Genomic DNA, 15,535 nt, shown 5'->3' on the forward strand with positions numbered 1-15,535 from the left:
CATAACGTGTGGACCCATTGAGGGCCCCGACCCCTTTCCTGAGAATAAGCCTTCAATGCTCATCCTACCTTGATTGAGTTTTGGCAAACCTCTAAGAGTTCCCTGTTCACTATAACTAGCTAGGCCTCCTAAAATCTGTCCACCAGGCCAGATTTTAGAAATGCATCTTAACGTTCAGGAAAAGGAGGAGGAGTGGAGCAGGAGGTAAGGCAGGTCCTCTGGTGGAGGCTCTAATGTAGGCAGGACCTGGCTTGGTACACGAGGGAAAGCAGGTTTTGCAGAAAGGGTACACAGGCATTTTCCTCATGTGGAAGGAGGAGGCAGTTGGTGAATGCATTCGGAATGGGGTCTGCTGCAGAGGAGGAAGTGGTCTTCTGCCTGAAGGAAGAGGGTGCAAAGGACGGGCAGGTCCTCAAGGATGACCAACAGTTTGAGGTGGAACCTAAAAGGGGAGGGCCGACCTGTGGCATTGCAGCAGCAGGCGGTGGACCTATCTGAGGGGGAGGAGGTGCGGGATGAGGAGGGGTGTCGCCATGCTCTTGCCTGCCATTGCAGAGAGGGCAAGTTAGGCATAGAAGTCCCAGGAGAGGAAAAACCCTACCCACTTCCTCACCCCCTCATGGTTCCTGGTGTAGCAGTACCTTGACTGGGTGATGAGCAAGTGACCTTTTGCACTTTGGAACTTTTAGCCTGGTGGATGATGGCCATGCACAATCATATTTGTTAGTGTTACAAAGAGATTTACTGGGTAAGTGAGTCCCCACCATGACTGATCCCCTTGGTGACCCGGCTGCCACCACACTGCAGCAGCGTTGATAATGTGGGCGGTAGTAGAACCAGGGGCCAGCATGAGACATGGCATCATTGGGCATGGTGGTTCAACCAGCTAGGAACTCCTGCAACCACCAAGCCAACCCAATCAGTACCATTGGCATCAGCGATAGCAAGCTGCAGCATGCCTCTGTTGTTAGCTGTCCCAACAAGTGGCTTGAGGCAGCATTCAACTGGTAAAGCCAGCATTTGGGCAGGCTCCAAGGGACCAGGTGATGAGGCATACCAGCACCTATCGCTTGCATTTCCCTGTGCCTCTCAGCCAGGGGGAGCCTGAGGCTGCAGTGGAGTCATTTGCTGCAAAACCACCCCTTCCTCTTGTAGGTGGCTTGGACAGAGCTTTAATAGATGAGTTTCCTGCATCTGGAATGATCCTGCAGTTTTATTTTTATTGGTGTGTGTTAAAATGCCATCTTCCACTAATGTTACCAAAAAAGTAGATTGGGGCAGGGGTGGGCGCCAATGAAACCATGTGGAATTCCACACATTGCATTTCGTTGCTCACTCCCCCTCCCTGTGCCTGCCCCCCACCACTCCACACTCCTGCAACACCCAGTTCAGCACCCTGGCTGCTGACTTTGAGTCAGGCCAGCCAGGGCGAGGGACTGAGCCACGCAGGGCATCCCGGCCCTGCATGTGTTGCAGCACGGCTGCCAGGCATCTCTGCATTATGTAATGAGACAGCGCAAGGCCTGCTGGGCACCCCAGCTGGGCTTGCGCTGTCCAATTGCATAATTTATGATTGTGGCCCCCCTGCCCTCCCTTCAAAATATGGGGGGGGACAAAAAGGCATGCCACAGAAGTTGGGGGGACAAAACTCCCTGTCCCCCCTATAAATATGCCCATGTGTTGCACACAAATATGAAGTCGACCCACACTCGTAATTTTAAACTAGGGCCTCAGAGGGAATCGCATCCAATAACAAGAAAAGGAGGAGCCCCAGTACAATTATAGAAACTGCATTGATTTGTGTGTGGTTAACCACCAATTCAATACATTTAGAGCTCCCAGTTGTGAACTAATATTTAATTATTTTATTTGATATTCATCATCTTCTTTTGAGATCTGCAACATTGTTGAAAACTTGTACCAAATGGAGACATAACCATATATTTAGACATTGTGCAAAAGTCAAGCGCAAACAATGCAAAAATACACTTCCTTCCTAACAATTGTATATACTGGGGATATTCATATACAGATCAGGGGTGCACACCTCGTACCTACCAACCCATCCAGCAAACATTCAAACCCAAACATCACTTCTCATCCCAGTCCGTATCCAAAGTAAAGTGCATGTGCATTACAAACTGTAAACATGCAAACTGCCAGGAAACATGTATATGAATATCCCCAGTACATACACTCTTTACGAATGAAGCGTACTTTTTGCATTGTTTGCACTTGCCTTTTGCACAATGTTTAAATATATAGTTATGTCTCCATTTTGTTTGTACTATGTTGCACACCTAAAAAAAAAATAAGATGATGAATATGAAATAAGAGAATAAAAAGTTAGTTCACATCTGTGAACACCAAATATATTGGATTGGTGTTTAACCACATGCATATTGAACATGTGGCAGCTATACTGCCCCTGCCCCCTTGCCCAACATCTCCAAAACAGCATCCCAACTTCAAATCAACGCGGCAAACAATCAAACCAAGTAGTTTGGAGTCTGATGCACCTCTCTGCAAGAGGTGCCGCGTTGGAGCCAGCTTTATGAGAATGGTTGTTCAACCACAGGCCTTCCCAAATGCCAGAAACTATTGCAACTGTCTTATTAAGAAAGACATCTCCCCTTATCCTTTCATAGCAATGTGCCAGCCATCCTAAAGGGAGACATCAGGCTACAGGGACCTGGGAGGCAATGCCATAGTCCAACGATGGAAGCGCGTGTATTGCTATCATTGCTTGTCGTTGACCAGATTTAGCAAACAGTGGTGGGTATAGTAATCCTTCAGTACTTTCATGATATTTCCACCAATAGATGATACGATGACGGGCGATGGAGGGGAATATCTGCGAGCCGAGGACCTGAAGGAGCTAGGAGATGACTCCCTGCCCAGCAGCCAGTTCCTTGACAGCATGAACTACCTGCGCTACAGCTTGGAAGGAGGTCGCTCCGACAGGTATGTAAGCTGCTGTGTTTTTACGAATCACAAGATAACTCCATGATAGAGTCATGTTCATCTCACACCACATACTATATATGTTCAATGAGATATATATCAATTCACTAATGATGATCTCAGGCTGTTGATATTCTCACTTTCACATCACGGGCTGTTGCACACCATGTTAGTGCATACCAGGCTGATCAGAACAGGAACAATTTCCGTATGAGAAACACAAGAAGTCAGGTGACTGGTTGAGGATTGATAAGTAGATGATTAACAGATAGGTAATCAATCAAAGCTTGTGGTGGCAGGGCAAGCATGCTTGCACAAAGCGGTATCACCAGCAGCTGCTCCATGTGTGCGTTGTGGATCTCCCCTGGGCAAGGGTGAAGCGCAGGTAATTTCTGGTCTGCTACAACCAAAAAGTGATGGGTGGAAGGTTTTGAATAAATCTGAACCACTGGCATTGCTCTGGGCAACCTTTCACACCACTGTTTTTTAGCCCGTCTGCGCCATTGCAAAAAGGGTCCAGCCATATGCAAATCAGTCAGGTACTGCCGCCAATGGTAGCATACCTGCTGGAACTGCTAGGCCAGGTCCCCTCTGCATGGAAACACAAGCAACCCCAGACATGTTTCGGCCTTGCTTGGCCTCCTCAGTGTGGTGTGGCTTGTTTCCCTACGGCACAGCGAGCAAGGGACCTACGTCCTCTCTCACATAGGAGAAGCACAAGACGTCAGATGACTGGTTGAGGATTGATAAGTAAATGATTAACAGACGGGTGGTGGGAAGGCAAGCATGCTCGCACAAAGCGGTCACTGGCAGCTGCTCCATGTGTGCATTGTGGATCTCTCCCGGGCAAGGGCCCAGCGCAGGTCCCTTCTGGCCTTCTGCCAAATGTCAGTCCTCAGAGAGGGAACTCTGTGAACTCCACATGAATGTGCCAGGGAACCAGGTCTTTTATAATACAGAATACCATAGAAGTATTTGTGTCTGTTTGCACACCCCACACACTTTATGAAACATGGTTCTTTATGCTGTATCATGTGATATTTCACAGCATATGGTATCGTCTTGAGCACATGACATAATTAATATGCTGAGTGCTTTAATATTCACCATGACATGTTACATATTAGGTAGTGGGAGGAGCCAGGTAGGAGCCGAAAAAATGGAAACAACTCCTTGTGGTATGCCACCTCTCACATACACCACAAAATATTGCTAATTCCAATGTTTGATGGGTTGGCACTAGCCTCTTACAAATGTCGGTTTCAGGCACACACTGGTGTGCTCAAGTACCACAGTCTGCCTTGGCTGAGGCCAGTGGCTTGCATTCTCGAAGGTGGCCCATAGGGTCTATTAGACCCACCCAGCTCTGTGCCACATGCGCTCCATGTAGATAATTCATAAGAGTGAGCATGTGCGGTACACAAGGAGGACCGCTACCACCATCGCATGTTCTGTAATGGGACATGCATCTGCAGAGGTGGGCCGTCACCTATGTGTGGAGTGTTCTTCATCAAATGAGGAGAGGCAGGTGCATAAATGTGCTGGCAGAGCTGGTCTTGTGTCTCATTGTGTGGTACAAAATATTGTAGTGCAAACAAATCACCAATAGTGACCGGACATCTGTTTATGTTTCCACACACTTTTAAAAACGTATTGAACTGTTATAAAATACATGAAAACATACAGCATATAATACACACTGATTGTATTCAATGGGCCTCATTATAAGTTTGCCGGTCTGGGAACCAGGGGTGCCGGTAAGCTCACCGGCACCCTTGATACCGGACCGGCAAACTACAAGTCTGCCTGCCAGGGCTGCGGTGCCTGATAGGTCTGACCCTGCCGCAGAGGACTCTATGGGAATGGGGATTTACAAACATACCAGCGCCTGACTTCCCGGCTGCCAGACTCGGAATGAGCCGGTGGCACCTCGAGGTCAGGCGCCACTAAATTATTCCAAGTCCGGCAACAATCCACCGGTAGCACTGGCAGGGTTACCGCCAGACTCGGAATGAGGCCAACATGTTGATTTGTATACCAGGAGCATATCATTACATAGCATTTAGAAATAAACCTTGCATCCTTTGTATGTACCTTCTGGTTACTAACATCATGTATTTCACATGTTAATAGCCAGATTATTAGAAAAAGAATGTCAGTTTTCAGCACATTCCTTTTTATTCTTTGGCATTCATGCAGTGATTTATTTGCTGTCTAATGATTTTGCTTTTCATTTTATCTCTTTCTTCTCACCCCTGGCCTTTTCTTTTCCGCTTGCCACCTCTAGCATTATGCCCAGGTAGGTATCCTTCGGCATGCATCTGTGTAGCCCCCGGTGCGGGGCACATAATCCATTGTGTTGCCTTGAGAATGCTTCGCTTCCGCGTACCCTTTATTTGGAAAGTCTGCACACCGGCCCAAACATTCTGTTTTAACTTCATATATGTTTGCTTGTGCTTCATTTAATATAGCACTACTCTAGAGTAATATTGCAGTAGGTCAGGAAGGGAAGGGTGGCATGCGTTTCAGATGGCACCAGGACCTGGCAACCCAAGATTCAATGCAGCTGAGAAGTCATTCAATTTGCTCAGAGGGACCTCTAGGGGTGTGGGGGGAGTACAAAATGGAAGCGAGGGATTTCAATTCTCTCACGCAGGGGGAGGGTATGTGGGTTGATATACGATCCGGTGCCATAACGTTTAGAGAAGAGAGTGACGGCAGAAGGCTATGAGCAAAGGAATAGTGGGGTTCAGAGAACAAAGTCTAATCATCTGAAAAAAATAGGCTGTGGTACCCTGTATGATTCGGTAGCCGGAGGTTTGGCCGCAGTAGATTCTGTCGAGGGAGAATTGGTCGCATTTCTTCTGCCACATTTGGGGGGTGGGTTATGTAATAATATGTATGTGGGGGTGGGTTAGGATAATAAAAGTGGGGGAGGGTTGGGGGAGCTGCAGGGCGTCTCCCCCCGCATACATTTGTGGTAAACTGTCCTTAAAGAAAAACAAAATCGACCAATTCTCCCTCTATTAAATATATTCAACCAGATCACACAGCACGGTTTGATTCATGGACTAGTCCTTGCCTAGATCACTGTGTCTCTAGGTAGCATCAAGGAAAAAGATGATGTCTATAGACAGTCCGGCTTCCGACAATGGTACAGGTAGGGTTGCAGAAGTCCCATGAAGACCGAGGCAACGATACAGCTTGAGAAACAATGAAGTGCCCAAGTTCTAAGCACGGGCAAGAACGGTCTGGTGGAGCTAAAGCTGCACAACAAGAAATCATGGAATCCTACTTACTGGTGGGGAGTGGATAGCATTCCACCAGGGGTGATGGGGAACAAGAAGTAACATAAAAAGGCCAAGTCTGAGCTTGTGTCCCAGAATAGTCATAGGCTGTAAACCAGGCAAGGCAGAATAGATGGGCATTGTCAATGCAGCTGCCTCATTGTGTGGGCCTCCATGGCTGTGCTACGGGGCCTCACTTAGTATATAGGCCTTTAAAAGGGCTTTCTTTCTTCAATTCTCCTCTGTGCTTGTGTAACTGGGATTTATTCTCTACATCTGCCTCAATGTCTGTGTATCAGGGCCTTATTTATTAAATGCCCCTGAATAGCTTTGCAGTAGCCCCATATTTAATAAGGGCCTTGCTCTCTGTGAAACTGTGTCTTAAATAATAGATGGTTCCCAATGTCCTTTAAACAGGGACTTCTGTGTCGGTGTAACAAGACTATATGCAGTACATTTCACGCCCAAAAGCCACACAATGGAGAGACCCATTTAAAAATCTCACCCTTTAAATAAGTCCATAGGTATTAGCGGATGAAACAGAAGTATATCTGCCATTAAACGGCCACCCTTTCATCCAAAGATGCTTGTTAGTTGTTTGTGGAATCTTTATTTTACTGTATGTTTCTGGTGAAACAGTTGGTGGTTTCTAATGGTGAATTGTTGCAGTTTTCCGGGATGGGCACACAAAATATAGAAATGTCCTGTTTACAAAAGAAATGTGTCCCAGTTGGGAACACACCTGGCCTGTGTTCAACCCCAGAATCTGGAGAGAGCCGCCCTGATGCTTCAGGGCAGGGACCTCATATGTGGCATCCACCCTCTTGCTCTTGGGGTGCTGTGGTGGGTGATGGAACTGCAAATGCCATTCTTTCGGAAGACCTTGTGTTCACCACGGGTCTCCTCGGCGATTAGGTTTATTTCAGTTATTGTATTGGTCATTTATAAGGCGCTTATAAAGCAAGACAGTGTGGGTCATTACGACCCAGGCGATAATTACGCCAACTTTACCACCATGCTGTAAACTATGTTTACACCATGGTGGATGGCGGATTTACCGCCCCATTCCAAGGTGAGTGGGGCGGTAAATCCCCATTTCCCATTTTCCTTTCCCCATTCCCATTTTTGCCCCATAGGGCATAATGGGAGTGGGGAAGGCGCTAATTATGCCACCGTAAATTACGGTGGCGTAATTAGCATCATGCCGGGTTAGCACCATGGATTTTAACGGCTGCTAAAAGCAGCCGTTAAAATCGGAATCAGGCGTTAAGGGTTAACGACGGCGTTAACCCTTAACGCCTGAGTTGTAATGAGGCCCAGTGTTTGAAAGCACCACAAGGGAAGGGAACAAGGGAAAAGAATAGACAATGGAATTAACAATGAATAAATAGAAAGAAACGGCGGTGCTACTAAGCCTTGTGATATTCGGTGCGTTCAAGTGCAGTGAAAGAAAAGGAGAAAAGGGTGGCTTAGGTTAAGTGCTAATTAAGGTCTCCTAGGCGAGGAAGTGCCATAGGTGCCTGAAGGGGGGGCAGCAGGTAAGTGCATGAGGCAGAGACAACCCAGGGGAAGAGAGAGGCCTACCGCCCAACAGGTAAGGGCGGGGCGGATGCGAAACCATCCGACCGGCAGGTGCGGTTCCAAAAGCAGTGCAGGGAGGTGGTGGGGTCGATTGGGCAGAAGGCCAGGACCCTATTGGACTCTTAAGGGACAAGGCCGCCAGCGACAGAGGGGATGGATTAGCACAGGAAAGAGAGAGGGAAGGAGAAGGTGAAGAGAAAGGTCTTGAGTTGTTTGCGGAACCTGAGGTGGTCTGGTTCAAGATGGAGAGCGAGAGGGAGACTTTTCCGTAGGAGGAAGCCAGCTGCGGAGAGAGATCTGCCCCCAGCTCTCTGCAGGGGTGGACTGGCCTATAGGGAACTCCGGAGATTTCTCGGTGGGCCTCTGCCCCCTGGGCCTCTTTTGTGTGGTAGGTCCATATTTTCTCATAGGAAAAGCATTGAGCTTGTTCAAAATCTGTCATATGGGCCACTTTGAAAATTATTTCCAGGGCCTCTTTTGGTCCCCAGTAATTATTTCCAGAGCCTCTTTTAGTTCCCAGTCCACCCCTGGCTCTCTGTGTGAAGAAGTGTTTGATCAGCAGAGAGTTGGAGCCAGAAGATCAGAGGGATCTGGAGGGAGAGTATTTAGTGAGAGAGAGTTGCAGGTAGCATGGTCCCAGGCCACAGACAGCCTTATGGGTGATGCAGAGGGTCTTGAATGTCATCCTTGTAACCGCCAGGAGTCAGTGGAGAGATCTTAGGGTTGGAGAGATACAGTCCGAGGGCTTGAGGCCAAGGATAAGTCTCTGGATTATTTGAAGAGGATGGAGCGAAGAAAGAGGGAAGTTGAGGAAGAAGGTTGGTGAACCACTTGGCTATGCCATGGTGAGCCAGGTGATAAATGGCCGGTTGTTTCTGAACACTTTCCTGTGTCTTTTGGCTACACCTTTACCGAGCCATTTCCCTTCTTTGCTGCATCCCAACATGGAACTCCCAGAGACATGCTTTAACATTGCCATATTAATACTTTTCTTTAAATATCTCCTTAAAGTTCAACATAAACTTTCAACTTTACTTGACTTTAAAAAAGAAACAAAATACATGCCATGGTGCACATTGCTTGCAGGTCTCTGGATGACTGTTTGACACTGTTTCATACATTACATGATGATATGAATTGGCGCTACACTAGTACGCCCATCATTAAACTACCCATGCATGCATGCAACATGAATGAATGGGTTAATGATATGATAGGTTATTTATTTAACCCAGAGGTTTTTAAGCGCAGACCCGGGGTTCAAACCTGTGTTGCTCTGTGTTGTCTTGCTTCCAAGGAGAGCATGTTGCCCCTGAGCTATCCTCCTGAGACTGAGACTGCACCTGTGCCTTGTTAGCCTGACCACGTCTGAAATCGTTTTTTGGATTGCTGAGAAAGAGAGGGTAGTTCTCCAGTTCGTAGCTGGGTCTGCATCAAAGCAGTGAATTGCTTTCGTTCAGCACAGAGAGATGTGAGGCTACGAGAAAGCTTCCCCAGAGCGGTGTCTGTGTCATGCACACCGCACAGGTGGTTAATCATGAACCAAGTGATCCGCTAAATAGACCTGCCTTAGAGTAGATTCCTGCCACCCCACACATGTCATCACATCTCATTAGAGTCCATGTAAAACACAGAGAACCTGATTTAGAACACTTTTGTTAATCGGGCCCAGAGAATTTAAATGGACCAGTATGCTACATTTAAGACTTAGAGCGCAGATCTGATTGGGAGATTTTAAACCCAATAATTGGAGAGCAAATAGGTGTTCAAATGTCATCCTCGGTGTATTGATATTTAAAGAAAATAAGGGTCAAATCAGAGTGAAAGTTTACAGATGCAAAGCAGTCAGGGAGTTCACACCTTAACATGTGGTTTGTTACCCTGCGGAAGTGCATAAGGACACCCGCACGTGTGCGTCTGCACTCGCGCATGCCTGAGCCTTCACCTGAGTGTCGCGTGAAGGAGGGCATGTATACATTTCTGCTGCTTGAACAAAGGTTTCACTTGGAGTAACATGTTTTTTCAGCTATGCGAATGCCCCAAGGCTGTGCTACTACTGCACAGGCCTGTTATATGGAGCACTGTGCTTGACCTGTACAATTCCACTAATTGGTAACTTTGCAGCTACAACATGCCACAATGTGTTACACCTGAACAAGACTAAATCAATATCTGACATAACATAATGTGCTGCTAACATTGAGTATAACCAAAGACAATGTTTTGATACAATTCCTACAAAATATATAATTCCATACAATAGAACTATACTTACATTTTGTCTGCTTCTAACCTGTCTTCCTAGGGATCATTTGATCCCTCTATAACAACAAATTGAACATCGAATCCTACAACTGTATCAGTTTCCCAGTGACCTACCCCGTTTCACACTCCTAGGCTGAACATTCACCTGATGTGTGTGTTCCTTTAGGACCTACACAATATGCAAACAAAATGTGTTTAACAATAATAAAGTTTAAGAATCCATCAAGGCATTTCTTTAAGTATAAATTCTAATGATTGCGTCATCTTCTAACACAAGAGTCATGTTGAAAAATGTTGCTTTTACATTGCCACCACGTTAAACCTAATCTATTATATCAAACACAACTGCCAACTTAACCACCACCAACTAATTGTGACTCAGTCACGAGCGCCTTAACGTGGCCCAGGGGCCATTACCAGACCAACATTTTCCTCACGCAGAGGGGTTTGTTGTGATAATAGTGGTTTTTATTAACTGGAAAAATGGCACGGTTGTAGTTTCTCCACTTATAAAAAATATACTACAAAAGAAAATGGCTATCCTGGACCCAGGGAAAAGGGAAGTACAGTTAGTCCTTTCTCCCTTTCCATAGCAGCCATTGCTGCAGAGAGGGTGAAAGTTTTCCAGGACTATTATGTTCACAGAGATTAGTCGTGCACCTTGATTGAGAAAACATTTCTAAAATAGGTTATTTTTGTTCAATTCAGTTGTTTATAGATGCTTTATAGGATCCGAGGGAAGTCCTCCCTGTATGTACAAATGATTCATGTATCTATTACTAATTGGCACCAATTACTTCAAAAGAAGATGATTGAATGAGAGATACTTGCTCAGTTTTGCTTTTCAGTCCAGGTACATGCGCTCTTTGTATGTCATCTTTATCATCTTTTGTCACAAAATGATGTCTCGATATGTGAGTTTCCTGTATCCTTTTGCTAACAATTAGGCTGGCAGGTGCTTGGTGGTTAGGCTGACAGGTGCTTGCCGGTTAGGCTGGCACACTGACAGGTGCTTGGTGGTTAGGCTGGCAGGTGCTTGGCGGTTAGGCTAGCAGGTGCTTGGTGGTTAGGCTGACAGGTGCTTGCCGGTTAGGCTGGCAGACTGACAGGTGCTTGGTGGTTAGGCTGGCAGGTGTTTGGCGGTTAGGCTAGGAGGTGCTTGGTGGTTAGGCTGGCAGGTGTTTGGTGGTTAGGCTGGCAGGTGCTTGATGGTTAGGCTGGCAGATACTTGACGGTTAGGCTGGCATGGTTAGACTGGCAGGTGCTTGGTGGTTAGGCTGGCGGGTGCTTGATAGTTAAGTTAGGCTGGCAGGTGCGTGGCGGTTAGGCTGGCAGGTGCTTGATGGTTAGGCTGGCAGGTGCGTGGCGGTTAGGCTGGCAGGTGCTTGGCGGTTAGGCTGGTATGGTTAGACTGGCAGGTGCTTGGTGGGTAGGCTGGCAGGTGCTTGATGGTTAGGCTGGCAGGTGCTTGGCGGTTAGGCTGACAGGTGCTTGGTACTTAGGCTTCCATGGTTAGGCTGGCAGGTGCTTGTTGGTTAGGCTGGCATGGTTAGGCTGGCAGGTGCTTGTTGGTTAGGCTGGCAGGTGCTTGGTGGTTAGGCTGGAAGGTGCATGATGGTTAGGCTGGCAGGTGCTTGTTAGGCTGGCAGGTGTGTGGTGGTTTGGCTGGCAGGTGCTTGTTGGTTAGGCTGGCAGGTGCATGGTGGTTAGGCTGGTAGGTGCTTGGTGGTTAGGCTAGCAGGTGGATGGTGGTTAGGCTGGCAGGTGCTTGGTGGTTAGGCTGGCAGGTGCTTGATGTTTAGGCTGGCAGGTGCTTGGCGGTTAGGCTGGCATGGTTAGACTGGCAGATGCTTGGCGGATAGGCTGGCAGGTGCTTCTTGGCTAGACTGGCTGGTGCTTGATGGTTAGACTGGCAGGTGCCTGTTGGTTAGGCTGGAAGGTGCCTGCTGGTTAGGCTGGCAGGTGCTTGGTGGTTTGGCTGGCAGATGCTTGTTGGTTAGGTTGGCAGGTGCATGGTGATTAGGCTGGCAGGTGCTTGATGGTTAGGCTGGCAGGTTCTTGTTGGTTAGGCTGGCAGGTGCTTGGTGGTTAGGCTGGCAGGTGCATGATGGTCTGGCTGGCAGGTTCTTGTTGGTTAGGCTGGCAGGTGCATGGTGGTTAGGCTGGCAGGTGCTTGGTGGTTAGGCTAGCAGGTGGATGGTGGTTAGGCTGGCAGGTGCTTGGTGGTTAGGCTGGCAGGTGCTTGATGGTTAGGCTGGCAGGTGCTTGGTGGTTAGGCTGGCATGGTTAGACTGGCAGATGCTTGGCGGATAGGCTGGCAGGTGCTTGTTGGTTAGACTGGCAGGTGCTTGGTGGTTAGGCTGGCAGGTGCTTAGCAGCTAGGTTGGCATGGTTAGTCTGGCATGGTTAGGCTGGTAGGTGATTGGTGGTTGGGCTGGCAGGTGTTTGGGGGTTAGGCTGGCTAGTGCTTGGTGGTTAGGCTGGCAGGTGCTTGATGGTTAGGCTGGCAGGTGCTTGGCGGTTAGGCTGACAGGTGCTTGGTACTTAGGCTGGCATGGTTAGGCCGGCAGGTGCTTGTTAGTTAGGCTGGCATGGTTAGGCTGGCAGGTGCTTGTTGGTTAGGCTGGCAGGTGCTTGGTTAGGCTGGAAGGTGCATGATGGTTAGGCTGGCAGGTGCTTGTTAGTCTGGCAGGTGCTTGGTGGTTAGGCTGGCAGGTGCTTGATGGTTAGGCTGTCAGGTGCTTGGCGGTTAGGCTGGCATGGTTAGACTGGCAGATGCTTGGCGGATAGGCTGGCAGGTGCTTGTTGGCTAGACTGGCAGGTGCTTGGTGGTTAGGCTGGCAGGTGCTTGGCAGCTAGGCTGGCATGGTTAGGCTGGCATGGTTAGGCTGGTAGGTGATTGGTGGTTAGGCTGGCCGGTGTTTGGGGGTTAAGCTGGCAGGTGCTTGGTGGTTAGGCTGGCAGGTGCTTGATGGTTAGACTGGCAGGTGCCTGTTGGTTAGGCTGGAAGGTGCCTGCTGGTTAGGCTGGCAGGTGCTTGGTGGTTTGGCTGGCAGATGCTTGTTGGTTAGGTTGGCAGGTGCATGGTGGTTAGGCTGGCAGGTGCTTGATGGTTAGGCTGGCAGGTGCTTGGCGGTTAGGCTGACAGGTGCTTGGTACTTAGGCTGGCATGGTTAGGCTGGCAGGTGCTTGTTGGGTAGGCTGCATTGGTTAGGCTGGCAGGTGCTTGATGGTTAGGCTGGCAAGTGCTTGGTGGTTAGGCTGGAAGGTGCATAATGGTTAGGCTGGCTGGTGCTTGTTAGGCTGGCAGGTGCGTGGTGGTTTGGCTGGCAGGTTCTTGTTGGTTAGGCTGGCAGGTGCTTGGTGGTTAGGCTAGCAGGTGGATGGTGGTTAGGCTGGCTGGTGCTTGGTGGTTAGGCTGGCAGGTGCATGATGGTTTGGCTGGCAGGTTCTTGTTGGTTAGGCTGGTAGGTGCATGGTGGTTAGGCTGGCAGGTGCTTGGTGGTTAGGCTGGATGGTGCATGATGGTTAGGCTGGCAGGTGCTTGTTAGTCTGGCAGGTGCATGGTGGTTTGGCTGGCAGGTGCTTGTTGGTTAGGCTAGCAGGTGGATGGTGGTTAGGCTGGCAGGTGCTTGGTGGTTAGGCTGGCAGGTGCATGATGGTTTGGCTGGCAGGTTCTTGTTGGTTAGGCTGGTAGGTGCATGGTGGTTAGGCTGGCAGGTGCTTGGTGGTTAGGCTAGCAGGTTGATGGTGGTTAGGCTGGCAGGTGCTTGGTGGTTAGGCTGGCAGGTGCTTGATGGTTAGGCTGGCAGGTGCTTGGTGGTTAGGCTGGCATGGTTAGACTGGCAGATGCTTGGTGGATAGGCTGGCAGGTGCTTGTTGGTTAGACTGGCAGGTGCTTGGTGGTTAGGCTGGCAGGTGCTTGGCAGCCAGGCTGGCTTGGTTAGTCTGGCATGGTTAGGCTGGTAGGTGATTGGTGGTTAGGCTGGCAGGTGTTTGGGGGTTAGGCTGGCAGGTGCTTGGTGGTTAGGCTGGCAGGTGCTTGATGGTTAGGCTGGCAGGTGCTTGGCGGTTAGGCTGACAGGTGCTTGGTACTTAGGCTGGCATGGTTAGGCTGGCAGGTGCTTGTTGGTTAGGCTGGCATGGTTAGGCTGGCAGGTGCTTGTTGGTTAGGCTGGCAGGTGCTTGGTTAGGCTGGATGGTGCCTGATGGTTAGGCTGGCAGGTGCTTGTTAGTCTGGCAGGTGCGTGGTGGTTTGGCTGGCAGGTGCTTGTTGGTTAGGCTGGCAGGTGCATGGTGGTTAGGCTGGCAGGTGCTTGGTGGTTAGGCTAGCAGGTGGATGGTGGTTAGGCTGGCAGGTGCTTGGTGGTTAGGCTGGCAGGTGCTTGATGGTTAGGCTGGCAGGTGCTTGGTGGTTAGGCTGGCATGGTTAGACTGGCAGATGCTTGGCGGATAGGCTGGCAGGTGCTTGTTGGTTAGACTGGCAGGTGCTTGGTGGTTAGGCTGGCAGGTGCTTGGCAGCTAGGCTGGCATGGTTAGTCTGGCATGGTTAGGCTGGTAGGTGATTGGTGGTTAGGCTGGCAGGTGTTTGGGGGTTAGGCTGGCAGGTGCTTGGTGGTTAGGCTGGCAGGTGTTTGGTGGTTAGGCTGGTAGGTGCCTGTTGGATCGGCTGGCAGTTGCTTTTCATATAATACATTTTTTAGCTTAAGAAGGCCAGTGCCAAAGCATGTCACTTAACATGACTCTTCAATTAGAAAATGGCGAGATCATGAGAATGTATAATGAAATACATGGTTTTGTGGTTTCTTTACTTTCTACGTGTGTTTTTTAAAATCTTTTCTTTGCCTATTTCTCCGGCCCTGAAGAAGCATGCACATTAGGAGAATCCTAAGCCTAGGAGTGTGAAACATGTGTTGGCCACTGGGAAATTGGTACTGTTTTAGGATTATGTTATCATTTTGTTGTTATCCAGGGATCAATTGATCCATAGGAAGGCAGATTAGAAACAGGTACCATACACATTTAACTGGATTGTAAGGAGTTATATATGTTATATGTTATAGGAATTGTATTTAGAAATGTCTTGGATTAAACTCAATAGTGGCATCAGAACAATATGTTAGCCCAGATGCTGTGCTACGTACTGCGCCACCCTGCTGTGTAGTATTCCAGATGTATCTCTGCATTGATTCCATGGTACCTGCAAGCATGCCGTGCTCTTGTCAGGTCAGCCGCTACAGCCAGCACAATGGGCCTCATTACATGTTAGGCGGTAAGGGTTTACCGGTACCGGTAAGGGCACCGGTACCGGTAAACCCTTACCGCCTTACTACGAGTTCCCTTTGCGGGACCCGACCTTAACGGCTGGTTTTACCAGCCGTTAAAGTAGGGTGCCGCAAAGGGACCTTGGAGCTAATTACAGTACCGCAATTTGCGGT

At 48.8% G+C, this 15,535-nt stretch overlaps 1 protein-coding gene across 40 annotated transcripts in view; it reads left to right on the top strand.

Moving 5' to 3' along the window:
* The window catches only part of ANK2 (ankyrin 2), a 1,645,279-nt gene that overhangs the window by 1,327,351 nt on the left and 302,393 nt on the right, over nt 1-15,535 (top strand). For all 40 annotated transcript variants that reach the window (XM_069630993.1, XM_069630997.1, XM_069630984.1 and 37 more), the window contains one exon: nt 2,823-2,964. In XM_069630993.1, coding sequence (XP_069487094.1) covers nt 2,823-2,964 — 142 coding nt within the window. The remainder of the gene's footprint in view (nt 1-2,822; nt 2,965-15,535) is intronic.

Source organism: Ambystoma mexicanum, chromosome 6q, assembly GCF_040938575.1.
Source record: "Ambystoma mexicanum isolate Mex_15411 chromosome 6q, UKY_AmexF1_1, whole genome shotgun sequence".
NCBI lineage: Eukaryota > Metazoa > Chordata > Amphibia > Caudata > Ambystomatidae > Ambystoma > Ambystoma mexicanum.